General features: G+C 41.3%; 7 protein-coding genes, 1 long non-coding RNA gene and 5 other non-coding genes across 15 annotated transcripts; 11 read left to right on the top strand and 2 right to left on the bottom strand.

Annotated features, from left to right (window-relative positions):
* Window positions 1-195: 195 nt before the first annotated feature.
* On the top strand, window positions 196-2,626 carry cactin. The gene is made up of 5 exons (XM_008197782.3): window positions 196-341; window positions 389-1,554; window positions 1,599-1,797; window positions 1,848-2,337; window positions 2,389-2,626. Exons 1-5 carry the CDS (start codon window positions 313-315, stop codon window positions 2,575-2,577), a joined length of 2,073 nt encoding a protein of 690 aa, XP_008196004.1. The 5' UTR covers window positions 196-312; the 3' UTR covers window positions 2,578-2,626.
* Window positions 2,627-2,825: 199 nt separating this feature from the next.
* On the top strand, window positions 2,826-10,714 carry LOC664550 (uncharacterized). The gene is made up of 11 exons (XM_015981581.2): window positions 2,826-3,701; window positions 3,757-4,013; window positions 5,662-5,778; window positions 6,203-6,295; window positions 6,468-7,365; window positions 7,416-7,517; window positions 7,562-7,699; window positions 7,750-7,990; window positions 8,040-8,094; window positions 8,220-8,655; window positions 10,533-10,714. Exons 1-11 carry the CDS (start codon window positions 2,978-2,980, stop codon window positions 10,670-10,672), a joined length of 3,201 nt encoding a protein of 1,066 aa, XP_015837067.1. The 5' UTR covers window positions 2,826-2,977; the 3' UTR covers window positions 10,673-10,714.
* Window positions 10,715-10,861: 147 nt separating this feature from the next.
* LOC664548 (lysosomal proton-coupled steroid conjugate and bile acid symporter SLC46A3) lies at window positions 10,862-13,312 on the top strand. The gene is made up of 4 exons (XM_970544.5): window positions 10,862-12,300; window positions 12,347-12,587; window positions 12,641-12,729; window positions 13,104-13,312. Exons 1-3 carry the CDS (start codon window positions 11,094-11,096, stop codon window positions 12,720-12,722), a joined length of 1,530 nt encoding a protein of 509 aa, XP_975637.3. The 5' UTR covers window positions 10,862-11,093; the 3' UTR covers window positions 12,723-12,729; window positions 13,104-13,312.
* A 31-nt stretch (window positions 13,313-13,343) lies between these two features.
* Window positions 13,344-17,873, top strand: eEF2 (eukaryotic translation elongation factor 2). The gene is made up of 9 exons (XM_970542.4): window positions 13,344-13,499; window positions 13,834-14,048; window positions 14,096-14,289; window positions 14,542-14,750; window positions 15,017-15,276; window positions 15,447-16,090; window positions 16,287-16,969; window positions 17,023-17,280; window positions 17,484-17,873. The coding sequence occupies exons 1-9, from the start codon at window positions 13,497-13,499 to the stop codon at window positions 17,550-17,552; spliced, it is 2,535 nt and encodes an 844-aa protein (XP_975635.1). The 5' UTR covers window positions 13,344-13,496; the 3' UTR covers window positions 17,553-17,873.
* Mir11627 (microRNA mir-11627) lies at window positions 17,284-17,375 on the top strand. The gene has a single exon (NR_161844.1). It is a non-coding gene; the product is annotated as a microRNA mir-11627 (primary transcript).
* Window positions 17,874-18,221: 348 nt separating the features above from the next.
* On the top strand, window positions 18,222-19,253 carry LOC135265609 (uncharacterized). Its single transcript, XR_010333325.1, has 3 exons — window positions 18,222-18,478; window positions 18,708-18,751; window positions 18,975-19,253. It is a non-coding gene; the product is annotated as an uncharacterized LOC135265609 (long non-coding RNA).
* Window positions 18,255-18,323, top strand: Mir3859 (microRNA mir-3859). The gene has a single exon (NR_038703.1). It is a non-coding gene; the product is annotated as a microRNA mir-3859 (primary transcript).
* On the top strand, window positions 18,521-18,587 carry LOC135265777 (small nucleolar RNA SNORD31). The gene has a single exon (XR_010333637.1). It is a non-coding gene; the product is annotated as a small nucleolar RNA SNORD31 (small nucleolar RNA).
* LOC135265778 (small nucleolar RNA SNORD31) lies at window positions 18,788-18,856 on the top strand. Its single transcript, XR_010333638.1, has one exon. It is a non-coding gene; the product is annotated as a small nucleolar RNA SNORD31 (small nucleolar RNA).
* LOC135265779 (small nucleolar RNA SNORD31) lies at window positions 19,057-19,124 on the top strand. Its single transcript, XR_010333639.1, has one exon. It is a non-coding gene; the product is annotated as a small nucleolar RNA SNORD31 (small nucleolar RNA).
* Window positions 19,254-19,366: 113 nt separating the features above from the next.
* LOC664544 (protein PRRC1-A) lies at window positions 19,367-20,853 on the bottom strand. Its single transcript, XM_970540.4, has 6 exons — window positions 20,630-20,853; window positions 20,345-20,579; window positions 20,094-20,299; window positions 19,944-20,046; window positions 19,562-19,892; window positions 19,367-19,514 (listed from the first exon to the last, which is right to left on the bottom strand). Exons 1-6 carry the CDS (start codon window positions 20,709-20,711, stop codon window positions 19,404-19,406), a joined length of 1,068 nt encoding a protein of 355 aa, XP_975633.1. The 5' UTR covers window positions 20,712-20,853; the 3' UTR covers window positions 19,367-19,403.
* Window positions 20,854-20,863: 10 nt separating this feature from the next.
* On the top strand, window positions 20,864-26,729 carry LOC664349 (sorting nexin-2). 3 transcript variants are annotated; one of them, XM_961860.5, is made up of 9 exons: window positions 20,864-21,006; window positions 21,062-21,201; window positions 21,254-21,400; window positions 21,452-21,860; window positions 21,908-22,029; window positions 22,078-22,521; window positions 22,572-22,724; window positions 22,774-23,546; window positions 23,596-23,883. In XM_961860.5, the coding sequence occupies exons 2-8, from the start codon at window positions 21,106-21,108 to the stop codon at window positions 22,822-22,824; spliced, it is 1,422 nt and encodes a 473-aa protein (XP_966953.1). In that variant the 5' UTR covers window positions 20,864-21,006; window positions 21,062-21,105; the 3' UTR covers window positions 22,825-23,546; window positions 23,596-23,883. The 3 variants fall into 3 exon arrangements, with proteins under 3 accessions (XP_966953.1, XP_976493.2, XP_064211483.1); XM_971400.4 differs by lacking the exons at window positions 20,864-21,006; window positions 21,062-21,201; window positions 21,254-21,400; ... (2 more) ...; window positions 22,078-22,521; window positions 22,572-22,724 and adding exons at window positions 23,901-26,535; window positions 26,586-26,729 and having other exon boundaries at window positions 22,820-23,546; window positions 23,596-23,842; XM_064355413.1 differs by lacking the exons at window positions 20,864-21,006; window positions 21,062-21,201; window positions 21,254-21,400; ... (2 more) ...; window positions 22,078-22,521; window positions 22,572-22,724 and adding exons at window positions 23,901-25,928; window positions 25,976-26,123 and having other exon boundaries at window positions 22,820-23,546; window positions 23,596-23,842.
* IscU (Iron-sulfur cluster assembly enzyme) lies at window positions 26,671-27,326 on the bottom strand. The gene has a single exon (XM_970538.4). It carries the CDS (start codon window positions 27,228-27,230, stop codon window positions 26,775-26,777), a length of 456 nt encoding a protein of 151 aa, XP_975631.1. The 5' UTR covers window positions 27,231-27,326; the 3' UTR covers window positions 26,671-26,774.
* Between the last annotated feature and the right edge of the window lie 49 nt (window positions 27,327-27,375).

Raw genomic sequence — 27,375 nt, 5'->3', positions numbered from 1 at the left:
GCTCACGAGAATTCGTTGTTAAAAGTTAACGCAAATGGACCAAACACATTTTTTCAATTTGGTCACATAATCATTTAATCACGCGTTTAATTGCGAATTAAATTAGTCGCTTTTATAAACCGGTCCTTACGTAAAGTATTTAAAGAAAAACAGGATAAAGCAGGTAAGTTGGATTTCTGCCCAAAGGTTGGTTGCGATGGAAGAATTCTCGTGAGCGTACATTCTCGTCTGCCATACACGACGTATGATCTACGATTGACAGTAGTTTGACACTCACTAACCTTAAAATCAAAACATTTGTTCAGAAATAAAATGCCAAAACATGACTACTCCAGTCATCGGTAAGTGTACAAAAATCACACTAAAACAATTATTCACCAATATTTAGCTCCAGGTCACCAGTTCGCTCCCGCAAATCAACAAACAAAAAATACTCGTCAGATTCAAGTGACGGTTACAAAAGGCACGATTCAAAGAAACGTTCGCATTCCAGAAAAGATAAGAAAAGTGGCCATCGGAGTGACTCTTCTAGAAAAGATCATAAAAAACATAAACGACGCGACTCAGAGTCAGACTCAAGCAGTAGCAGCACCTCCTCTGATGACTCTTTAGTATTGCTCCAAAAATTGAAAGAAGAACGAATTAAAGCTCTTGAAGAGCGCAAACGTGAGAAAGAACTAAGGAAGGCCACTGAAACGCCAGAGGAGAAGCGTTTGAGACGTTTAGCCAAAAAACAAGCGAAAGAGAGGAAACGCAAAGAACGTATGGGGTGGGACAATGAATATCTCCATTATACCAATACAGATAACCCGTTTGGTGACGGGAATCTACTATCAACGTTTGTGTGGACAAAAAAATTGGCGAAAGAGGGGCTAACTGGTGTGACTCCTGAAGAACTAGAAGCGAGGAATCGCCACAAACAGGAGGAGAACAAACGAGAATTGGAAAAGGTAAAGAAGCGAAGATTAGAGAGGGAACTAGAGAGACAGAAGCGGGAGGAAGAAATGCAGTTACTACAAAGGAGTAAAGAGGCGGCGCAGTTTGAAGAATGGGAACGTCAAGAGGACCAGTTTCATTTAGAACAAGCCAGACTAAGATCACACATTCGAATACAAGACGGGCGAGCTAAACCGATTGATTTACTCGCAAAATATATCAGTGCAGAGGAAGAAGTAGACGCCGTTGAGATGCACGAACCTTACACTTACCTAAACGGGTTACACATCAAAGATTTAGAAGACTTGGTTGAAGACATTAAAGTTTATGAGGAGCTAGAACGGGGGAAAAACCTAGACTATTGGAACGACATTACCGTAATCGTCGAAGACGAGCTGCAAAAACTCCGAAAATTAGAAAAGCAAAATGAATTCGACATGGGGGTGAACAGAAGAGAAGGCATCAATCAGGCAGTTGCCGCCGACGTCACCTCAGTCTTCAAAGGAAAGACTTCGTCCCAGCTGGCGGCCCTGCAGAAACAAATCGAAAGCAAGATAAACGGCAAAGCTGATGGCATAGATATAGGCTACTGGGAGTCGCTACTGTCGCAACTAAAAGGTAAGACTGTTTATTTGGTGTGATTTTAACTAATTTCAAATTAGCTCACATGGCCAGAGCCCGCTTGCGAGACCGCCACCAGGACAGTCTCCGACGCAAACTGCAAGTCCTTAAAGCCGAACAAGCGGTCACAACCCCAGCCCCTGAGGAAACAACCCCATCTACGGAATCCCACGTCAAGGAAGAACCTGAACCCAAACCCGGGACTTCCCAGGAGGAGAAAAGTGACGATGAAAATGAAAAGTACGTTTGAATTTTTTTTTAATGTCAGTTAATTAATTTAGAAAATTCAGGACCGCGGACGAACACGCCAGCGACATCCTGAACGAATACTTCGACGCGTACGAAGCCGGCGGCTACAGCCCCAAGTTCCTCTCACCCGAAGACATTGAGCCCGGGACTATCGTCGTGACCGAAGAAGATGACCTCAAACGCCTGGAATTCGCACGCATGCAGATGTCTGGAGGCGGCAAAAAGCACGAACACGCCATAACTAAGGAGGAAATTTTACTACAACGCGAAGCCCGCAAGGGCATGGGTGACGATGAGGCCCAGTTTTCGGTCGAAGCGGCTCTGGACAACCAAGTGTACTTGTGGTCCGATAAGTACAGACCGAGGAAACCCAGATACTTCAATAGGGTGCACACAGGTTTTGAGTGGAATAAGTACAACCAGACCCATTATGACATGGACAATCCGCCCCCGAAAATCGTACAGGGCTACAAGTTTAACATTTTTTACCCGGATTTGATCGACAAGAATAGCACGCCCGAGTATTTTTTGGTAAGTTTGTGACAATTTATTTTGGTTGTATATTAATTTCGGTCGTTCCAGACTCCGTGTCCAGAAAATCGGGAATTTGCCATTTTGCGGTTCCACGCAGGGCCGCCGTATGAAGACATTGCGTTTAAGATCGTGAACAGGGAGTGGGAATATTCGTACAAGAGGGGGTTCAGGTGCCAGTTTCACAACAACATTTTTCAATTGTGGTTCCACTTTAAGAGGTACAGATACCGAAGATAGCTCAGTTTTGCTGTAATGATATCTGTCTTAATGTATATAATAAAGTTTTATGAAAAAAATATTAGAGTTTTTCTTTCTGGGGCAACGTCCTTTCAAGGAAATCCTTTTCTGCGCTGAAATCCTTAAATATCCACTCGTGGGCCGCAGTGTTCACACAAATCGCCATGGAATCTCCTTATATAGGTTTGTTGTTAGTCATGTTCTTGCGTCTGGTTGATTTTGCGCGTAGGTAGGCATCAAGAACTCCGCTAACAAACAAGTTGCATACCATCCAGTATTACCGGAGCCTTGTCCTTGTTTGTATCGAGCGCGGTTTATCGTTTTTTCCGATTTCTCGCGCCTTATCCCTATTTATTTCTCCCCCAAGTGACTAATGTTGAATCATTGAAAAGTGCAACATATGACGCTTAAGACTGAAGCTAAGAAAACAAAACGAAAAGCGCGCCCTTTTTTGGTACTACCGCTACTCGAAAATCTCTCATTGAAAAAATTAAACATGCCTAAGAAAACAAATTTAAAATTGTTCACGAAAACTTGGCCCCAGAAGAAAGATGGGAAGAAAGAAGAGCGTCCACTTACTGCAACTTTAGATAAACCAACAGTACTCAACATAAGTCTAATAGGAATAATTGATATGAGTACAGTTCGCAAAGAATTCCTCAACATTTCAAACCTGTGCCGGTTTCCAATCGCGCTCACTATAACAAAACGAAAGAAAACGCCTGTGATTAACCGCCCCCTCAGCCTTCCATCCCCCGAGAAACACAAAGGGTGCAAAAAACGGCCCGAAACGAGCGAAGACAGCTACGAGGAAGAGGAAAGTATGAGCATCCAAAGCGCTAAAATCAAACCCGGCAAAACCAACACCACCGTTAAAAAACCCAGCATCTTATCGAAAAAGAAGCCCCTCAGCGACGCTAACAACAACACGAAAACGTTCAAAATCCCACGCAAGCGTGCTGGTACTGTTGCTAAATTACTCGAAGTTAACAAAAACGATTTGGGCAAATCGACCAAACTGCCGGAACCTTGCAAAACCTGCGGCCGCCCAGACCAGCCAGAGAGGTTCCACAGCCATCCAGCCACCCCTCTGAAAATTGTCAAGAAGGAAGAACCCCCGAAAAGTAAGTCAATTTAGACACTCCTTGATGCAATCAGCGCTAAATTTAACCATTGCAGTGAAGAGCACCGTTCAGAAACCGGTGGCAATGAAATACAAGTCGAAACAGAGTGCGGAAAAGAAGGCTTTGCCGCCCGCGCAGCGAAAGCCGTCCTTACCGGCCCAGAAGCTCGTCCACACGCCCCCGAATGTGGGGGTGAGCCCCGAGACGGCCACCCCGCGAGTCAAGTCGGCGAAGCGGACGCTCACGTGTTATCTCTGCGGACGCGAGTTCGGCACGGCTTCCTTGCCTCTGCACGAGCCCAAATGTCTGCAGGTGGGTGCCAATTGGTTAAACTTGCTCATAAATTTCGAATCGTTTCGTGCAACTAATCGCATACTCTCAAAATAATGGCGTGCTTCAAATAAACCCCATCGCATGTTCACACTAGAATCGAACAGTCTGTTACTTCCCACCAGATCTCATAAATAAAAACTTCTGTCCAAGTTCAAGTCTGGTTGCTAATGCATGCAAATGTATGAATAATCGATCATGGGATTCATTGTGGGAGGGATTCCCCGAGCGGCAAAAGCCGTCCTGAAATTGCTAAAACGGCCGATATAATCAAATTCATTACTTCATAACGACTATCGATGACAATACTGAAGGCAGGGCACGCAATTACGGCGAAATTTCGACTATAATTTGTTAATTGGAGTAATTCTGACCCAGTCATATAATTTGATATACCTATTGGTGTACAGAATTCATTGTTAAAAATATCCAAATAGAGGGTCACGGTTTCGATCGAAATGTTTTTAATGTTGTATTTTGTACGCTTTTCATACAAACTATTGATCGATTTGGTTTGTGTATTTCACACCGGGAATTGATTAGATATACAATGTAACTTGACATACAAAGAAACTCATTTATTTTTTCCATCAAGACGTAATTAGAGCACCACTAACGCAATCATCAAATACGGGCCAATAGGTCACACAACAAAGATGAGCAAATTTTCATAGTAAAGAAATAGATGAAAAATATAAAACCAAAATAGACTATTATGCATAAAACATAAAAATCCGTTTCATTTAATCGGCTCCATCATACTACTAATGTAGTTCTATTGATTTATTTTTTAACGACAAATGGTTTTTCCATTCTAATAACATGACTGGTTTTAAAATATTGAGAAAAATAAAAACCTACTTACAAAATATTCCGTGATCGTTATTGTTTCGGTACACATAAGGTACTGACTGGTTCCTGTCATAGACCCTTAAGTTTATATTAAAAAAAAACAGAATCATCTTAATCGACCACCACGGATTTATTGCACTTGCAAAAAAAAAGTGAAAAAAATATTTTTCATCTAAGCTGGATCCAAGCTATGTATTTTGTAATACACATTCTTTTTTCTTTATTTTGTAGTTTACTTATTAGTGCTCTTGCTTTTTTATATTCATTTTATAGTTTCTTTTTCAATTATTTATCTACTGTAAAATCGAATCGGACGAGACGAAAATTCGCCTGGCCTTAAATAACTCAACGAGAGATTAATTTCTGTATTATTCACGTAATATTCATGAATAATTAAAATTTTAAAGCGTGTAGCCTTGGTCACCTCTAAAAATACCTCAATGAAAATCCCGTAGTGCAATTCCTTTCTGACTGCTCGAAATTGGAGCAAAACTGCTGCATCGCCTCTTGCATGTTGATAAGCCACCACTCTTTTCTCTTATCACGACAAGCCAATTCACAACCATCTCCAAGTCATTCCCTAGCAAACAATATAAACCGCCTAATTTAATCACACAATGATACGACAAAAATTTTAATATCCTAATGAAATTTAAATAATCCATCAACCAGTTGCAGCAAAAACTGACCTACAATCTGGAATAAATTAACCCATATATTGTTAAAAGCATGATCGAGTCATAAACCTTGCAATTTATACGACCTACTTCTCTTGCAGAAGTGGGAGAGGGAAAACGCCAGCTTGCCTAAGCACATGCAGAGAAAACCACCGGTTAAACCGGACCAAGCCTTAACCCCCGACGAATGGAACCAATACGCCTGGGAGGCCTCACAGGTGCGTCCTTCACCTCTATGATTAAGCTATTGCATGCGACAGAAAAATGTACACACGGTGGTTCCATCGATCCACCGCTGGGCTAGCGCCCATCAAATGGAAAATGCCAAGGGGCAGCGATTTCGGAACGATAATACCAAATGCATTCGTGCCATCGCTTACAACACATAAATAATGGACAAGGATTCGATTGTTGATTAAATAATTGTCCTTAACATTGCAATTGAACTTCCGGAATCGATTTATTGGACACGAGTAATTTCTCCATTTAAAAGAGTCATTGAATAATTGGCTTTTTCTAAATTATTGCTGCGTTTCAAAGTCGTGACAACTAGCTGCTACTAGAAATCCTAGTCTTGGAGCTTCAGTTTAGTTACTAGTCTTTAGTGTACCAATAAGTTATACAAATTTTGGTACTATTTAGGCCACTCTGACGCCGTGCCCCAAGTGCGGGCGCACCTTCTACCCCGACCGGCTCCTTGTGCACCAGCGTAGCTGCAAAGTCGTCCAAGACAGCGTAAGTACGCATCAATCAGTTACTCGCTAAACCGCTGATGAAGACACATTGATCCGTTTTCTTTTGAAATCGCGACCTTCTCGAACAAAGCGCACACGCTTCGTTGCAATTACCTAATCAAAAGGCCCTCATTCGCGTTTATTTGGCTTGTCGTGCTTTTCCACCGACATGATCGGTCAAAATGGAGAGTGTCTCCAGCGGGAAACTGACCCTCCGATCGAAACTCCGCCTGGTCTTTAACAATATCACGGTTGAACCCATCCTGGTATGTTTCGTCCTTCCGTGCGTGATGGCCAACTTGGCCACGCAAAATCTCAACATGGACAAGGCCTGTCGAGTTAATCTCCATTTAAGTGAACAAGTTTGTGATGGATTGGCTCTTCGTGACGTCTCCAGGTACAACCAGAGTGATGAAGTGGCCGTCCAGAAGTTGGTAGCGACGATGAACGCGTGGAAAAATGTGATTCAGTCATTCGTGCCTTCGCTCCTTCTCTTGTTCCTGGGATCGTGGAGTGACAGACACAAACGGCGGAAACCCTGCTTTCTGGGCCCCATAATCGGGGAAATGGTGACCTGTATGGGGCTCCTCCTTTGTACTTTCTTCTATTACCAATTGCCAGTAGAATACAATGTGTTTTTTGAAGCAGTACCACCGTCACTCACTGGAGGGTGGTTTGCTATGTTCATGGCCGTTTTTAGTTACGTTGGAGGAATCACAAGTGTTCAGACGAGGACTCTCCGAATCGGAGCCGTCAACATCTTTGTCAATATCAGCTTCACTGTTGGCAATGCTTTGAGTGGGATCCTGTACCAACATGTTGGGTACTATGGGATTTTCTCCTTGTCTCTCCTGTTTTACACTATAGGCTTCCTCTATGGCCTTTTAATTGTCAAAGAAATTCCAAATGAGGGGAAAACCACCAACCACAAAAGCTTCCTTCGTGATTTTTTTGATACAAAACACATCGCCGAGACGTTTGAAGTTGCTTTCAAAGAAGGTAAAAGAAACCGGAAGGCTAGGATTTGTGCTATGATGGTTTTGTGTATGGTGATTATGGGACCCATGCATGGTATCGTATACACCCCTTTAGTACCGCCTGGTTGTGTCAATTGCTTTTAGGAGAAGTTAGCGTTTTGTACTTATTCGTTCGTTACAAGTTCGGATGGAACGAGATTGATTACAGCATATACTCCACTTTTTACGTGATCACTCACATGTTTGGTACGCTGACCATTTAATTTGTGAGAAATTAACGATTTTTGTAGGCACTCTACTCTCATTAATTCTTTTTACAAAAGTTCTGAAAATTGACGATGCCGCTCTTGGTGTTGTATCTAGTGCCAGTCGGATAGTGGCATCCATGGTTTATGCTTTTGCCCCAAACGCATTCACTTTTTATGTTGGTATGGATGAAAACTCGGGACTAACGTTGCCAATAATATTGTATTTAAAGGAGCTTTGATTGAGATTTTCAACGGTACCACTTTTATTGCCATGCGTTCGATAATATCAAAATTGGTACCACCAGACGAATTGGGAAAAATCAATTCGTTATTCGGGCTTTCTGAAGCAATGGTACCAATTATCTACGGCCCCCTTTACAGTATTGTGTACAAACACACCATAAATTACCTCCCGGGGACCTTTTTCATAGTCGGCGGTGCCCTTACAGTACCATCTCTCTTCATATTTTGGTACCTTTAACTTTGCTCTCTCCATTTGATCTGAAGCGTATTCTTTCAGCTGGTTGTACCGCGAGCACAAGAAAGACCTCGAGGAAGACGCCCAAACCCAAATTGTAAATCGCAATTATAAATAAATTATTTCCGTTTCTCACATGTTTCCTTCGCGTGTCTGTCTGCGGTTTAGCAATAAATGCATGTGAAAATCAATAATCGCACTACCGTGAACTTTGCTTTTCAGTCAAAATCCTCCGTCGACAAATCAATACCCCCAGCGCCCATGGGTCCCCCCAGCGAGGAGTGCTACATCTGCGGTAAAATGTTCGGGACGCACTCCATTAAAATCCACGAAAAGCAGTGTCTCAAAAAATGGCACGTGGAGAATGACTCACTACCGGCGGATATCCGGGCCCCGGAACCCAAAAAAGGGGAAGTTGGGAAAGTGCGCCAAAGTCCGGAGCCCAGCTCCCGGAGGAGCAGTGTGGAGAAAGAAGAGAAGCCCTCGTCCGGGAAGAAGTCGCCGATGTTTCCTTGCTATATCTGCGGCCGGCTCTTTACAGTCAACTCGATCTACATACACGAACCGCAGTGCTTGAAAATGTGGAAGATTGAAAACGACAAATTACCGCCACATAAAAGGAGGCCGCAACCACTCAAACCTGATATTAAGTTCACACGTAAGTTATGTTTTATTGACTAAAGCGTTACAAAGTTAACGGTTGCGGTACGGAAAGCAGTCTCGTTTTGAAATGGACGGGAAGTAGCCACAAGTACTCCCATAGGTCTTTGGCGAAGTCAACAGTACCCGACAATAACTGTCTTGTGAAAATGGCAATGTTTGAGAACGACGCGCTTCTCTCTGCTTCCTCCATAATAAGCCTCAATCTCTCTGATAACAAATCGATTCGGCTTAGAATTGTGTTAAGGGTATTGACCCACCATTCATTTGGTCTCGTAGCAGGTACTTGTAAAAAAGCGCCCTCCAAGTTTGAATCTTCAATTTCGGCAGAACCAAGACTGAGTATTTGGCATAAAATGCTTTGAAGCAAACGTTCGATTAAATCAATCTCTTTTTTGTCTTTACTTCTAGTTCTAATTAGTACGGTATCTAAGGGTTCTTCTTCATTTTTAAGAACTTCCTCACTGAGACAAGAATTGATCAGTTCAGATTCTGAAGTAATCATTTTGTCGGTTGCTCTCGGTACCATATTTCGGAGGTCAGGAAGACTACTACACGCACTCAAACCATTTTGATCCAATGAAAGCGCCATTTTTTTAAAGTTTGGAACACGATAATTTTGAAGTTTACATTTTTTGTCAGAATATTATTGACAAGTGTCAAAGTTTTATAAATCAGTTGATGCTCTCTTGCGATAATTCTCTACCAGTGGCGGTACCGACCCAAGTTGCAATTAACTGTCTCAAATCCGAGACGCTTTGTCTTATGTCTGGTAAAGTTCTGCTTCTGGTCAAAATATAAACTCTGAAGTCTTCCAAAGTATCAGCTGCGGTGTTCCTGAAAGAAACAGCTCTATCACGGATTATTGGAGCGATTTCTTGTGCGTTTCGTTGCGCGTTAGCTGTAAGGTTCCGAGCACCTAAAGCTGCGTGCTGGATATTTTCATATACAATCTCGGACATATTTCGAACGTCGGGTAGACTCCTGGCTCGTTCTGTGATGCTTTCCATTGAAAGAAGTAACTTAAAATTTGCTAATAACTAACTCTTGAGTGACACAACTGTGACAAACTATTAGGTTGATTGTTACGTCTGGTGTTAAGTGGTGTTAACAATGACCTCCATAGATCTAGAGATCATGTTAAAAATAAAAAAATCTTGTTTTGTTTGGCTACAAGATAAAAAATTTACATCGATAACCTACATATCACATAAGAATTGTTTTAGCTTAAATCTATAAAACGACTGTTCTGGTGACGTCAAAAACCAATGTAATATTCACTGTCACACGCCTAGTTCATAAAACATGCATCACAATATTGAATGTCAATACCGTCAACACGAAATAAGTCGTCTGCAGTTTACAATTTTCTATTTTAAGACAGCTTTCTATGACGTGAATGGAGCTTAGAGTAATTTAAACAATTCCATTATGAAAATTTAATCTGCATCTAAAATCAAATAGTCCTTGGAGGCGGAATCGTACGTCGTTGATTGATTTCTGGGAGGGGTAGCCCAACTTTGCAAATCAGTTCGTTCACCCCACCTGTAGCTCGATCTTATCCACCACTTCCTTGTAGAAAAATATGGCTTTCGTATATGCACGTGTGTACGTCTTAGACAATAATGTGAAGGTAAAAAATAATCGATAGAGGTTGTTGGCCTCGACCGCGTCGCGGTCAGCAAACCACCCTCCCACCCCTAAATAATTCACAAGTTCATTTTAAACGTTAAAAATGATTGCACACGTTTTCTATTTGGAGAGGGGTTAGTGACCTTCATGTTAATCCATCCACAAATGTTTTGTGTCTGTGTATTTGTCCACGATTTTTTGATTTACAATAAACTGAAGTTTGGGTTTTATCGCTGTTTGCAGAAGATGGTAAAATAGATTACGAAGCGACGAACGAAGCCAAGTGGCAGAGTCACTTAAGTCAGTTGGTTCCTTGTCAATTCTGCTCCAGGACTTTCAACCCAGACAGGGTGGAAGTGCACGAGAGGAGCTGCAAGGGTTAATTCAAGTGTGATTGTATTTTTTCCAATAAATAATAACAAGTTTCCTGGCTTTTATTACTGAGTATTTGCCAAATCATTAAGATAACTCGCAGCCAAAATTGCTATTCATGTTCTGTTAATCCTTGAAAACCCCTGTTTGCGACTTTATTTAATTTCTTTTAATTAAACAAAGTACAAGAGATAAATTTAAGTGAAACACAATGCATCTTCAAGTGTCACACAGATCAGTAAACAGTTGATACTAAATCTAATTGAATACCCTCGATAAGAGTTCCTCTGGTTCATTCCTCGCCCGTCTCCTTGTTTTCACACCAGAACTTTCAAAAATGTAATACCCACCAAAGATCAGATAAATATTTGCCGCCGTGTTGTATTGTGACTGCGTTATCGGTAAGTGAACTCGCGACCAATACGAAGAAAAATGGCTTTGGAAAAATCCAAAAGCATCGAAGCCGGTCTTCAGACCATCCTAACCGAAGAGGACCCTCCGGATTCCAAGCCAAAAAACATCTCCTTGTGCAAGAAAATCAAACTCATCTTCACCAACATCACCGTCGAACCAGTCCTAATATGTTACGTCCTTCCAAGTGTGATGGCAAGCATCGCCACACAAAACCTCAGTCTCGAAAAGGCATGTCGTGTAAACTTGCAAATGGACGAAGACATTTGCGACGCTTTAAGCATCCGAAACCGATCTGGTTATAACGAAAGCGACGAAATCGTAACCCAAACACTGATCACTTCAATGAATACTTGGAAAAGCATGATCCAGAGCTTAGTCCCATCGCTCTTACTCCTGTTTTTGGGGTCGTGGAGCGACCGCCACCAACGACGCAAACCTTGCATCATCCTCCCGATTTTGGGTGAAATTTGCACATGTACTGGCTTTCTCCTGTCGACGTATTTCTTTTACCAATTGCCGATGGAATTCAATGCTTTCTTCGAAGCCGTTCCGCCTGCTTTAACCGGGGGCTGGTTCGCGATGTTCATGGCGGTGTTCAGTTATGTTAGCAGAATTTCTTCTGTGGAAACTAGGACTCTACGAATCGGTGCTGTTAATCTTTTCTCCAACGTCAGTGTGACTGTTGGGATAGCCCTCAGTGGTATTCTCTACAACGAGATCGGGTTCTACGGAGTGTTCTCTCTAGCCATAGCCATGTATACGACAGCGTTGATTTACGCCATCGTCTATGTCAAAGATATGCCGAAGAACGAGGAGGTGATTGTGGATAAAAACGTGAAGAAAGTGAACCCAGTTTTGGACTTCTTCAATTTGAAACATATCAAGGAAACCCTGAACGTGGCTTTTAAAGACGGCCCACGTAACCGGAAGCGCCGCATTTGCACCATCATGATCCTTGTTATGGTCATAATCGGACCCATGCATGGCGAAATGCAAGTCATGTATCTGTTTGTCCGACATAGGTTCAAATGGAACGAAATTGACTACAGCTTGTACTCAACCTTCCAATTTGTCATCCACGTCTGTGGAACTGTTTTCTCTTTAATGTTCTTCAGCAAATTCCTCAAAGTCGATGATGCCGTCCTTGGAATGATTTCAAGCACGAGTAAAATCGCCGCTTCCCTCGTATACGCTTTCGCACCCACAAGTACAATTTTTTATCTTGGTAAGTTCTCAAATGACCCTCTCCCACAACCAAACGATTATTGCAGGAGCGATAATCGAGGCTTTAAACGGTACTTCTTTCATCGCCATGAGATCAATTATATCAAAGTTAGTACCTCCGGAAGAATTGGGCAAAATTAACTCTTTGTTTGGAGTTTCTGAAGCTTTAATGCCCCTTGTTTATGGGCCCATGTATAATATAGTCTATGAAACCACAATTAAGGTCCTACCAGGCTCCTTCTTTCTACTTGGAGGGGCTTTAACTGCGCCTGCGATCGTAATATTCTAGTAAAGTTTCACGAAAATGGGGAAAGCTTAAGGTTGATACGAATTTGTTACAGTTGGTTATACCGAGAGCATCAGAAAGATCAACAAGAGGAGGCGAAGGAGAAGCCACAAAAAGCCAGTTTGTTACCTAAATGATAAGAATGTAAATAAATCTGTTTTGTTACAAAAACTGCTTTTTATATTTCACACTAATTGTTAAATAATAACATAGAGAAATTATGAAAACGCGTTGCCAAACGATTAAGGCCCGGTTTCCGGTACGATTAAACTTAAATTAGTTAATTAGTTAAATTTTATCTCTCTGTTAGTTGCTAAGGTACTGCGTATCTGATTGGCGTTGCTATGTTTTAACTGAGGTTTAAATTTAATCCCTCCGTTAAATATGTTTCCAAAAACAGGGCTTTCTGGTTTTTCAAGTTTTCAGTGCGTAAAGCAGAGAATGCTTAAAGTCTATTAAAAAATTGGAAACAATATTTCTTATGGCATATCTCCAAATGAAAGCTTTTTCTCTTCCAGCCACTGGTGATGTGGATTTCGCGGGCACCTTCCACAGGATATGGGACAACCACTTGGCTGAACTGGTCGAATGTGGAAAATGTGGCCGCAAATTTTTCCCTGATCGGATAGAAACTCACCGAAACGCCTGTGCCGGGCTCCGCATTCAAGTTAAAGGCAGAAAACGGGAAACATAACTGTATAAAGAAATAAAACCGTTTTTTTATCAACCCGCTTTTTACTTTTCACCAAGGCGACAAAAACTAGTGACTTTTTCCACGTTGGCAATACCGTGAAGATGCAGCTGCGTGGCAGTTCTTAGCCCACTTCACGTCAATCGTCCTTTCACGGGAGTGCGCCATTACTGGCGTATCGTATTTTTGTGTGTGTTAACAAAATCAAGAAACATCCAACATGGTAAGCCCTTTTTGTGGATTTTATTAACGTTAAACGATTGCCCCAGCCTCTCTCCACGCCGTGGATTATTTATTTCGGTGGCTTAGCGTTATTTTAGTGATTTTTAACGGATTTGTTCAGATTGCACAATAAGATGAAAGTACACTCTATCCGGTATTTATGTTTACTAATAAGTGTTTTTCGGCTTCGTTGCCCGCTTGTAATTAATAAAAACGAACCAAAGCTGGGATTATTTGATCATTTAACGGTGGAAATGTGGAGAAAAGGGGACGTCAAGTGTCAACACATGTTGGATCTTAACCGGACATCTGTTAATGTTATGTGGCCCCCTTAGGTGAACTTCACTGTTGACGAGATCCGTGCTGTGATGGACAAGAAGCGGAATATCCGTAACATGTCCGTCATTGCTCACGTGGACCACGGCAAATCAACTCTGACCGACTCCCTTGTGTCCAAAGCTGGTATCATTGCCGGGGCCAAGGCGGGAGAAACGAGGTTTACTGACACGAGAAAGGATGAACAAGATAGGTGCATCACCATCAAGTCTACGTAAGTGCCCCAACCCTCGTTGCCAGATGGCTGATTCCTTATTTTAGTGCCATCTCCATGTACTTCGAACTTGAAGACAGGGATCTCGTCTTTATTACCAACCCTGAACAGCGTGAGAAGGAAGAAAAAGGTTTCTTGATCAATCTGATTGACTCTCCCGGACACGTCGACTTCTCATCAGAAGTCACAGCCGCTCTTCGCGTCACTGATGGCGCCCTTGTCGTCGTTGATTGCGTTTCTGGTAAGTTTTTGTAAGAAGTGTCGCTTCCAGCACAACAAGAGCCACTTCATAGAGCATTGGCTGCTTGCAACCAACGCTCAACGACGATGTTGGCAGTGCAATGGAAGGAGATTAATTTCAACATGTGTTTAAACGCTGCCACAGGACCTCTATCTTTATGTCCGGTTGTGGCACGCTACGGCATGAGTTGTACATTTTATTTATGAGAAATTGGAAATTCTCGGTTTTTAATTGGGAAACGTGGCGTTTTAGGTGTATGTGTACAAACCGAAACCGTACTTAGGCAGGCTATTGCCGAACGTATCAAGCCTATTTTATTCATGAACAAGATGGACAGAGCTTTGTTGGAGCTGCAGTTGGACTCAGAGGAACTCTACCAAACTTTCCAGCGTATTGTTGAAAACGTGAACGTCATTATCGCCACTTACGCTGATGATAATGGCCCAATGGGTAACATTCATGTAAGTTTTTAGTAATTTAACGATTAGAAGTTAGTTGAAAAAAAAAATGAAATTATGCAATGGTTGTTTTTCTGAATTAAACGCATATCGCGAGTTAATTCGGGAGGTCTAATTAATTTTTAATTGACTAGAACCATGAAGAAACTCGCAGATAAGGTCCACTATTTGCCCTGCTTTAGATTAAAAATATTTAAAGCAGTTTCCTGATGTGGAACATTGAAATTAATTTTTTGTGTCATTTTTTTTATGAAATTTCTTTTTTATAGGTCGATCCTAGCAAAGGTTCCGTTGGTTTCGGTTCAGGTCTCCACGGATGGGCTTTTACCCTCAAACAGTTCGCTGAAATGTACTCTGAAAAATTCAAGATTGACGTTGTGAAACTAATGAACAGATTGTGGGGTGAGAACTTCTTCAACCCCAAAACCAAGAAGTGGGCCAAACAGAAGGAAGCCGACAACAAACGCTCCTTCTGTATGTACATCTTGGACCCCATCTACAAAATCTTTGACAGCATCATGAACTACAGGTGAATAATCTTATTAATTGATTTAATTTACTGGACATGAAGGATGATTGTTCTCACAGACCTGTTCTGATCTGGTTGACGACAAAAGAACGGCCAACTGACCTTAATTAATCTTTAAAAAGTTTTGTGTAATTTTGAATTGTGGCCAATGTTGTTTATTCATGTTACAGGAAAGAAGAATACGAAGCTCTGTTCCCCAAACTTGGTATCCAGTTGAAACACGAAGACAAGGACAAAGACGGCAAGCCTCTCCTCAAGGTTGTGATGCGCACCTGGTTGCCCGCTGGCGAGGCTCTCCTCCAGATGATTGCCATCCATCTCCCATCACCCGTAACTGCCCAGAAGTACAGAATGGAAATGTTGTATGAAGGTCCCCATGACGATGAAGCCGCCATCGGTATCAAGAATTGCGATCCCAATGCTCCTCTTATGATGTACGTCTCGAAAATGGTACCCACCTCTGATAAGGGACGTTTCTATGCTTTCGGTCGCGTCTTCTCCGGTAAAGTCGCCACAGGAATGAAGGCACGTATCATGGGACCCAACTACACTCCCGGCAAGAAGGAAGATTTATACGAGAAAGCCATTCAGCGTACTATTCTCATGATGGGACGTAACGTCGAGGCCATTGAAGACGTGCCATCAGGAAACATCTGCGGTTTGGTCGGTGTTGATCAATTCTTGGTCAAAACTGGCACCATCACGACCTTCAAGGATGCCCACAACTTGAGAGTTATGAAGTTCAGCGTATCGCCGGTCGTACGTGTCGCTGTCGAACCCAAAAATCCAGCTGATTTGCCCAAATTGGTCGAAGGTATGTTTTATTTTTTAATAGTTACAAATATCAAAGCAAGGTTCCTTCAATGATGATTGTTCTCACAGACCTGTTCTGATCACTTTGACGACAAAAGAACGGCCAACTGACTACTAACACACAACCAATTTGTTGGAGAGAATTTTGTTCATACGTAATGTCAAGAAGTTACAAAGTGTTGGTTTTTTTTTTTTAGGTCTCAAACGTCTTGCTAAATCCGACCCTATGGTCCAATGTATCATCGAGGAATCCGGCGAGCACATCATCGCTGGTGCTGGCGAACTCCACTTGGAAATCTGTCTTAAAGATCTTGAAGAAGACCACGCCTGCATTCCAATCAAGAAGTCCGACCCTGTCGTGTCATACCGTGAAACCGTCGTTGAAGAATCGAACCAAATGTGCTTATCCAAATCGCCAAACAAGCACAACCGTCTGTTCATGAAGGCCGTACCAATGCCTGAAGGTTTGGCTGAAGATATTGACGATGGAAAAGTCAACCCACGTGACGATTTCAAATCACGTGCCCGTTACTTGGGCGAAAAGTATGAATACGATGTGACGGAAGCTAGGAAGATCTGGTGCTTCGGTCCCGACGGCACCGGCCCCAACATCTTGGTCGATTGTACGAAGGGAGTGCAATATTTGAATGAAATCAAGGATTCGGTAGTCGCTGGGTTCCAATGGGCTACGAAAGAAGGTGTTTTGTCTGAAGAAAACTTGAGAGGCGTCAGGTTTAACATCTATGATGTTACTCTCCATGCTGATGCTATCCATCGTGGAGGTGGTCAAATTATCCCAACCACTCGTCGTTGCTTGTATGCTTGTCTTTTGACAGCTGGGCCAAGGCTTATGGAGCCAGTGTACCAGTGTGAGATTCAGGTACAAAGATTAAGCACTTTAAATTAGTAACAATAATAATGATTTTTTTATAGTGTCCTGAAGTCGCCGTCGGTGGTATCTACGGTGTGTTGAACAGAAGACGTGGCCACGTCTTTGAGGAACAACAAGTAGCTGGTACTCCTATGTTCGTGGTGAAAGCCTACTTGCCTGTAAACGAGTCGTTCGGTTTTACCGCCGATCTCCGCTCCAACACCGGTGGACAAGCTTTCCCACAATGCGTGTTCGACCATTGGCAAATTCTCCCCGGAGATCCGCTTGAAACCAGCTCGAGACCATACACTGTTGTACAGGTGAGTGTAGGCGATTTTGACCCATCTTCAGACAACTCTGGATTGTTTTAAATGTCCACGAGTTTGCTTTTGATGGGAGATCAATAGTCTTTTAGTTTCGGTCTTGAAGTAAAATTCCTGGCCTGAATAGGGGGGCTGACATTCTAATGGTCAATCCCAAACGTTGCGCTTGGCATGGTTGTAATTATTTTTTGTTTTTGCAGGAAACACGTAAGAGGAAAGGTCTCAAAGAAGGTCTACCCGATCTTTCACAATACTTGGACAAACTATAAAGAGGTGGTTTTAGTTATGTACAGATTATTTAAGATTCATCTTAAATTATACAATAAAGCAATTGATAATTATAATTTTTTTTATATACTGGCAGGGTGAAAATACATGGATCAGTTGTAACTTTGTTTTTTGCTTCCCAACGCATTGGTTGTATTTTAATCCACATTATTTATGACAACTTATTTTCAAGTAAATTGTGTCCAAGAATAAGACAAGGGTTTTTATTGTTACCAGTGCATTTTTATTTAAGCTAGTTGAACTGATTAATTATAAGCAATTTGTTTTAACATACGGAGTTGAGAATAAAGGAGGAGTTTTTATTTGTAGAATTTCATTTTCAGTAGGTTAGGTGGGGTAAGAGTCCAAATATTTGTAATAAAGTTTGTTGCAGTAACGTTAGGTCAGTTTGCGATGGGGCTTCTCCGACACGTTTTAGGTGAGTTTCTTTTTAATATTTGACTTAAATTATCAATATTTAGATGATGATTTTTTTACGCCATAATACCGTGATGGATGTAAAATTTTAAGCTCAACAGGTCTGAAGTTATTTTCATAAAACAAGAAAATTGTCGAAATTTATTTTGTGTTTAAACCATTTTTGTTTTGTTGCAGTTCACAACCTGGGGCTCATTTGGCAGTGCTATTATTTGCTAGCTATTAAGGTAAGATTTTTAATTTTTAAGTAAATAGTAATTGTTACACACACCCCACACATTTAAGCCGGCCGTTTCATGTCTTAAAATGAAGAGGTGTGCTCGTTGTGGGAACATTAATTCTTTTCATGTGTATGGTTATTCAGCAATTCGTCTGTCTAACCAAAGGAAGATTAGATACATTTCATTCAAAAAAAAGCTTTTCTTTATTTGTGTCTACTTTTACAGGTAATTTGAAACAAGGCGCCCTACTTGGAATTCATTAGATGGTGGTGAGTTTCACAATTTAATCATTGTTTTAATTTTTTTTTAAACGTAACGTGATGATTTACTTACCGCCCCAGTCTGAAATCGGTGACTGATTGGTTTTTCTGATTTGTTAAATAGTACAAACATTAATATGTATTTATTTTTGTTCTTTAGTTGTATTAAAAGCAACACACATTCAGTAGTTTTAAAATTTTTTAAATTTTTTTCACTATTTAGGTTTATTTTTTGCAGATAAGTAACGGTGAGGGTGCCTTGGCTTGGATTTTTATAAGCTGGTGAGTAAAATTGCATTATTTGCTTATTTTTTTTTAATTATTGTGTGATGATTAATTTACCGCCCCAGTCTGAAATCGGTGACTGATTGGTTTTTCTGATTTGTTAAATAGTACAAACATTAATATATATTTATTTTTGTTCTTTAGTTGTATTAAAAGCAACACACATTCAGTAGTTAAAATTTTTTAAATTTTTTTCACTATTTCGGTTTATTTTTTGCAGATAAGTAACGGTGAGGGTGCCTTGGCTTGGATTTTTATAAGCTGGTGAGTAAAATTGCATTATTTGCTTACTTCTTTTTTAATTATTGTGTGATGATTAATTTACCGCCCCAGTCTGAAACCGGTGACTGATTGGTTTGTCTGATTATTCATTTATTTATTTTTTTTAATTTTTTGTTAACTGTTTCAAAAGCAACTTTTTCTTTGTTGCAGGTTCTTGAGGTAAATATTCTTCATATATTTCTGTAATTAAAAAAATTTGAATAAAAACGTAAAACAAGGAATGCTTTTTACTGTTAACGAATCCCAAACAATACTACAATTATTTATTAAAGCCTATATTGATAAAATGAATTTTGAACATTAAATAAAATCTAGAATAAAATGCAACAGTTATATCATTAATTTTATATTCCAGTAAGTACGATATTTAATTAGTGATTTTGTTTTTATACAAAGTAACAAGTGTCCTCGCTGCTAGAAATAGGGTTTCTTTTCTAGCAACCCCACTCACCCCCTGTTGCCAATTATTTTTACAAACCTAAAACAGATTTTCTAACGAATTACAAACAAAACAACTCAACTCACTTGTAAATACGCCGCTAGTAGTTTTTCGGTTGAATCGCACCCTTTCGCATAGCTGGGCATTTCTTTTTCGGCCAACTTCACAAAAGAATCAAGCGGAATTGGTGTCGTTTGAGTATATGTTTTAAGCAAAATCTTTTTCTCCACATCTTTCAAAACTAAGACGCTTAAGTCAAACCATTCATCGTTTTGTTGTAAAAGAATATTCTCAATAGCAATTGTTGGAACTTGACTCGAGTTTAACGCCGCTTTTAGCTTTTCTTCCGCCCTCTTAATCCCTTCTTCAAAACCTACAGCTTGGTGTTTCCTTTCATCAACTTTAACGCTAATCCCACTTGAAAAATTTAATCAATTACACGAGAAACATACTTTGTGAAGAAATTACTTCACCCAAGCTTTACCAAATACTGAAAAAATTGCCTCACGAATGGGGGCGACTTCGTCCGGGTCTTGCGATACAACAGCAAGCTCCACGTCCCCTCCAGAATCTAATAAATCAACACAATAAATGAGTGAAAAACGCGGAGATTCTTACAAATGAACTCCGACATTTGTGGGTCTAGGGTTGTGATGAGTGAATCTACGGAGTTTTTCGCCTTTTCCGCAACCTTTGATAATATGCCACCGCTGGAGACTGCATCTTTCATCCAGCCTATCAGTCCCCCGCCCCCCTGTCCTGCGTCTGCACTAGTTTGGGGAACTGGTCCATGTTGAACACCTTTACTCGGCGGTATGGCAGCACTGCAAGTTAGTTGCAGATAATTTGAAACCTTGAGTCAAATTTACCTAAACTGGGTTTGGGGGAACGGTTGGACGTTAACCGGTGCGGGGGCCGCTTGTGTAGCCGCAGGCGCGATGTTTGGAGGTAAAGGGGTAGGTGCTGGGATTGCTTGAGACTGCCACAGTGTGAAATCAGGGAGATTTGTCGGAGGTGGTAAATTCGAGAGCAAATTTCCACCCGGCAGAGCGACACCCCCTGGGGAAGGTATCGAGTACGGAGATGACACGCTACTCAGAGATTCTGGAATCATTTAATAAAATTGGGGCGATTTTAGGTTACAAACGTGTCACCTGTCTTGTCATTCGAGGCATCGTCCTGCTTCTTGTCGATTATTTCAAATGAGGCTTCGCCGTTTGAGTCCTCTTGTAACATTTTATTTACTTTTTACTGATTGATTATTGTAAACATATGATCACATCGTAGAATAACAGAGAATTTGGTTTGTGTACGTAAACGTAATCGTGGCACAACTAGGGATTTTTCCGCTACGTGTGAAGTTAGCTACGTGAACGTTTTATTTGTTTTACGCGAGATTTGTTTACGAAAATAAAAGTAAAGTTTGCTTTACAAAACCCTCGCCTGAGGTTCCATCCTTAGTCATCATTAAGTAAATATTTCCAAGCACTTTAAAGCGAAAAATCGTCGTTAGCACCTGGTGAATAATTAGGTTGGCATTCCCTATTGCCATTAATTTTTTTGATTGACGTTTGTCAATTTAACAGACCGGCCGCGTCAAATAATTAATTTTATCGCCTTTTGAAATAAAATGGCAGACCCTGTGGAGCCGCCCCCTTTATTTGAAAACGTGGACATCCTTTCCGACCGAAAAGAAGACGAAGATCTCTTCGTGTCAGCCAGACAGGTACACGGCTTGTAATTTGATATATCGCTTGATAACCCCCCACTTGCCACAGGAGCAGGCCGAACCGTACAAAGATGAGCCCCAGGAAGGCCTCAACGGCGACGCCGACCTCACCAACCTCTCCCTGGACGACCAGAAACCCGAACTGGAGACTGTCCCAATCAACAATAGTGGAACATTGCCAGACACCATGGAACAAGTATTTTTTCACACAACTGATAAATTTTTATTCGCATTGTGAAAACTACAGGTCGAGGCTGCAGGCGGCGATCAATTTTTGGAAATATCCATCACGGAGCCCCAAAAAGTGGGTGACGGCATGAGCGCTTATATGGCTTACCGGGTCACAACAAAAACCAACATGCCGATATTTAAAAAACGCGAATTTTCGGTGACGAGGCGTTTCAGCGACTTTCTGGGCCTCCACGACAAATTATCAGAGAAGTACCTCAAGGTCGGGAGGATCATACCGCCAGCGCCTGAAAAGAGTGTCATTGGCATGACCAAAATCAAGATCTCCAGTCAAGCGGAGGGCAGTCCTTCGAACGGAAACGACTTTGTCGAACGCAGGCGCGCGTCCTTGGAGCGTTACCTAAAACGCACTGCCCAACACCCTGTCCTGGTACTGGACCCCGACTTTAGGGAGTTTCTGGAGTCAGGTTGGTAGAGCTGGCTGTTTTTCCCCCTCACATTCCCATTTCGTTAGATATTGAGCTGCCGAAGGCCACAAGCACGTCTGCCTTGAGTAGCGCCGGTGTTATGAGGCTCTTCAATAAGGTTGGCGAGACTGTGAACAAAATCACCTACAAGATGGATGAGACTGATCCAGTAAGCCAATCACGAGTTGGTGGGAGTTAGTAACCAATCAAATTTCAGTGGTTTGAGGATAAGTTGGCTCACATTGAGGCTCTGGAGACTCAGCTGAGGAAATTGCATACCAATGTTGAGGCGATGGTGGCTTACAGAAAGGAACTGAGTCACTTGACTAACGGCGTTTCACGGTCTGCGGCGATGTTGAGCGCTTGTGAGGACCACAACTCGCTCTCAATGGCGCTGTCCAATTTGGCCGATACTGAGGAAAAAGTTGAAGCATTGCATTTGGAACAGGCCAACACGGATTTCTTCATTCTCTGTGAGTTACTGAAGGATTATTTAGGGCTTCTCGGGGCTGTTCGTGACGCCTTTCATGAAAGAACAAAGCTTTTCCAACATTGGCAACACTCGCAACAAATGTTGGCCAAGAAAAGGGAAGCCAAGGCTAAGATGGAGCTCACAAACAGGACAGACAAGGTCGACCAAGCTGGCGCTGAAGTGATAGAGGTGAGTGGCACCAGCACTATCTGTTGTAAACTTTACTAATGTCACTATAGTGGGAAGCCAAAGTCGAACGTGGCCAAGAGAATTTTGATAAGATCTCGAAAATGATCAAAACGGAAGTGGAGAGGTTTGAAAAGTGTCGCATTCACGACTTTAAAATTATGTTTATAAAGTATTTTGAAAACCACCTCAATCACCAAGCCCAGGTTTGACTGTAGTAAGGGTAAAAAACTCTAGACTGATGTGGTGTTTCAGCTCGTTAAGTACTGGGAAGCCTTCTTGCCGCAAGCCAAAGCGATTGCTTGACTAGAGGATATCTGCAAAGAATAGCAGAACAGACATTCCTATTGGAGATTTCCAGAAGTTTAATGTGTAATATACAATTTTTGAACTTATTTAGCACGAGGAGTCTCCAAGTTCGTCCCTTTTTTATTTCTGTCATTTACACATAATCAAATATTTGTAGTTTATAACCCTATTGTTGAATCTATTTATGTTACTTTGTAGCCCTTGTGTATTTACAGCGCTACGTTAAAATATAGCTCCTTTGTTATGTAAAAATCGCCTAAAGAATTATATTTGTTATGTGCTTTGTGTGAAACATGAATATTATACCCTACATTGTGATAAGAATATGCTCAGTTTTTGAAGCTTGATTCTTGTTCAAGTCTAGTGCAAGTTAAGGTAATTTAGGTCCCTATTGGCATTGTGTACAAGTGATGCATGAATTATCGAATATTGTACTGCTTCCATTATGTAAGAAAAATTTAAATAAAATTGTACATTGGACCGGATCTCCTTATTACACTAGCGCCACCGTGGGTGTGTGGCAATCAAAGCAAAACTTCCAGGTTTGAGGTTATGAGTTGACCCACATTTATACTTTTTTTCTTTGCTATGGCAAACCGAAACATTGACGAATCACTCAGGAAGCCTCGTAGAACCAAAGGGACCCCTTTTTACGTACAGAGGAATTACTACGCGGGTGGAGTTATAGCAGTTGGGGGCCTGTTCTGGCTACTTTTCGAGTAAGATGTCAGTTTGAAGTAAAATCATTTTTCCGGTCATAATTCGTAGACTGTGGCCCGAAGCCCAAAAGCTCAAAAAAAGTTACCTTGAGGGCAAGTTTGACGATAGCCCTGAAACCCGGCGACGCTTTATGGCCACTAGCCTCGTAACCAAAGGGGGCTATTTGGAACTGTTTAGTGCCTTGAAGGCCAGAGAAGACGCAAAAGAAGATGAGCTCTACACGGACAAAACGAAGCCGCAGCCGTGGTACACAAAATTCCACACAAAGCCAGACATCTAAACCTGTAAAGCGTAGGTTAGTGTAGTGTACATACTGTAATAAAGTTGTTTAATCATTTTTGTCGTTTCATTAGCGCCACTAAAACGGGGAAGATTTCGAAATATTTCGCCAAAATCACTAAAGACAATGCCGAGGGCTCTGAGAGTTCAGGTAGTTTCTCAGATTCTCCTTACAAAAACTGTTTAAGTGAAGTGAAACTCGATGACTCCGCGGGTAATTTAGCCGATTTTGAGACTCCTAAAGCGATCAACAAAGTGTCAAAGATAGCGAACGCGAAACCCCCGTGTAAAAACGTTAAAAAACGCAAGAAAACACAAGTGCCCCTTACAAAATTTGTTGAGGACAATTTCAAGCATGTTGACGTCAATCCGGACCACCTCCAGATGGCTTTAGCTCTCTCTGAGTCCACCTACGCCGCAGAAAATCCCGGTCAAACCCTCAGCTCACAAGAAAAAATCGATTCCTTTAGAGGCGCGTTTGAGAAATTTGGCTTTGGGTATAACAAAAGCAGGGTTTCAGTACAAGAAAAGAAAGAACGACTAGACCCAGCTAAAAAGAGTAAAAAATCGCGCTATAGACATGTAACCCCAATACTCAAAATTCGAACTAGCGAGGAACGAGAATCACTAATTTCGTCAAAAGTTTCACTCATTTTGGCCCAGAATGAACGAACTCGTTTGCCTAAAGCACAAGAAACGCTTAAATTGTTCTCCGCCTTCCTTCAAAAATTGACAAAACGGAAAATATTCCCAATAAACAACTTGGCCTTAGAGGAGCTGAACGAGGAGGGCCGATTCTACGTGCAGGGGTTTGAACCAAGCACTGGATCATCTTGTGGGCGCTTTTTGAAGGATTGGGGGAGCATTCCAGGACGTGAACGCACCCCCGAGCGTGTCATTACATCAAATGTGCCAAAACTGTCGCAAAGTTATTTACAAAGTGATAAAGAAAATTTAGAACCGGAAGAAAACGCGTTTCGTGAAAATTCTCCACAACCGTCGCCTTGGACCAGATTATCTGTGTGTGAAAGTCCAAATTTTATTTATAACGACAGTTTGTTTGCATCTGAAAAGAGGGAGGAAAGAAGAAACTCTCGAGTAATAGATTTAACCAACTCTGACGAAAGTTCAAACGAAAATAAAAATTTTGAATGTAACACCTCCCAAATTATTTATGGAAAGTTTCCATCTCCTGCTGTAAAACTTGGAGAGGAAGACTTCTCCAAACGTGGAGACGATAATCCGTTTTCGAGCGAAATAAGCTCCGTAATTTCCCCAAATAAAGATGCTAGCAGTCCTTCAGGGAGGAGTGAAGAGGGAGTGAATTCCTCGTTTCAAATATATAATTCTCCAAAATTATGCTTGTCACCTCAGCTTTCTCCGATAACTCCGAGTTATCAAGGTGTTAAACGGTCTCGAGATTGTATTTCTCCCGATTTGTTCGAATCAGAAAGTGAACATCAACTCTCTCGAAATAACGAAGAAGAAATGGAATGCTTTGACCTGACACAGTCCGACAATGAAGAGACTACAAGTTTCCATGTGAGTCGTTCTGCACCTGATGACTCAGTTGAATCAAGCTTGAACGTCACTGAGTACGTAAATAATCTATTATCCGGCGATCAAACATCACCACAACCACGGAGATTAGAAAAAATAAGTACTAGTGATGATGATTCACCAGAAAAGAGTTGTAGTCAAGAAAGCATCTACATAAGCGACGATGAAGTGAATTATTCAAGCGTATTTAGCGAAAAAAAGGTGCAATATGAGTTTTCTGATGACGAGGAGTTTGATATTCCGGACATGGAGCTATCATTATCTGAACGATTAGGACTTAAAAATAGTCCGAACTTCTCCGATTTGTCTAAAGCAGGTCCTTCAGATACAATCACCAATGAGGATTCCCCTTTGAAGGCTTGTTCGCCCCCACTTGAAACTTTTAATTCTACCCTTCAACAAGTGTCTCCAAACAATGAAAAAGTCGAACTTGAGGATTTTTCCATTGACAGACAAGAAAATCTCGGAGAAAAGACGCAATATAACTTTTCTAATGACGAAGAGTTTGGTATTTCAAATATGGGCCTTTCGTTATCTGAACGGTTAAGACTCAAAAGTGCTCCTAAAGCCTCTAATTTATCTGAAGCAGGTTCTTCACATGAAATTTCAGACCACGGTAATTCCCCCGTAAGGCCTTTATCTCCTCAAATGGTCGAGTTTGAGGATCAATCCCCTGATAAACAAGACATGGAAACTCCAAATAAATCCTCCATCATAATAAAAACCGATAATGTAACGCCTATGGCCAATTACGATGAAATGAATACTCCTCAAGTTTGTAAAGAACTGGATAAGTTTGGCCTGAAACCGCTCAAAAGAAGTAAAGGTGCTAAGCTACTGAAATATATTTATGAGGCGACGCATCCTATAGTTGAAGATAACGATGGAAAAATTGTAAAAAAAAGACGTACTAATAATCTCGTCCAATTTAATGATATTATCGGTGATGTAGGAGAAGAGGAGGAATTGATTTTTGAAAGAACCCAATCAAAGCGAATAGCATCGTGTCGATTGCCTTTGCACATCGCCTGGCACAATTTAGTAATGAGTAACCCCAAAATTAGGGAAGATATATTGCTGTATGAGCCCCTCCAATTGGAGAATTTACATTCAATGTTAAAAGAACAAGGTTTCAAATACAATATTCAGGTAAGTTCAGTGTTTACAAAATATTTGTTTTTGCCAATTACGTGTTTCAGGATCTACTAACATTTTTAGATAAAAAGTGCATAACGATACGTACAGCGCAAGGTCAACGCAGTATCGGAAAAAAACAATGACGGGACTTATTTATAACTTTAATTAAATTTAGCAAATTTACACATTAAAGCTTTTAATTTTAATCCGACTACAATTTAAATATCACAACCCTTAAATCCGTTGACCATTTACTTCTCTTCCTTCTTCTTCTGCTTAATTCTGTAATCAGACAATGCCGCTTTTATCGCGTCTTCCGCCAGCATAGAGCAATGCAACTTGACGGGAGGCAACGACAACTCTTTTGCGATATCTGTGTTCTTCAGTTCAAGGGCTTGATCAACTGTCTTACCCTTTACCCATTCTGTAGCAAGAGAACTGCTTGCAATGGCTGACCCACAACCAAATGTTTTGAACTTAGCATCGATGATTTTCCCATTTTCGTCCACCTTGATTTGCAACTTCATGACGTCGCCGCAGGCCGGGGCCCCCACGAGGCCTGTGCCCACGGACTCGTCGTTCTTGTCAAGGGAGCCGACATTGCGCGGATTTTCGTAGTGATCGATCACTTTAGGGTGGTAGGCAGCTGCTAGGACTCTCAGCGGCTCCACGGCACGCAACAATTTTGAGGAGGAGCTCAACGCCATGCCTCAATTCTTGCGCTATCACTCTTCGCGAATATCAAATGTTTATTTGACCAATTTAACCTCCAAATTTGACGTCAGGCAAGTAGAGCTTGCGCCCGAATGTACCGATTCACGAATCATTTATTTAAAATATTTTTATCGACAA

This window comes from Tribolium castaneum, chromosome 3 (assembly GCF_031307605.1).
Source record: "Tribolium castaneum strain GA2 chromosome 3, icTriCast1.1, whole genome shotgun sequence".
Lineage (NCBI taxonomy): Eukaryota > Metazoa > Arthropoda > Insecta > Coleoptera > Tenebrionidae > Tribolium > Tribolium castaneum.
This window is presented reverse-complemented; position numbering and strand designations above follow the sequence as displayed.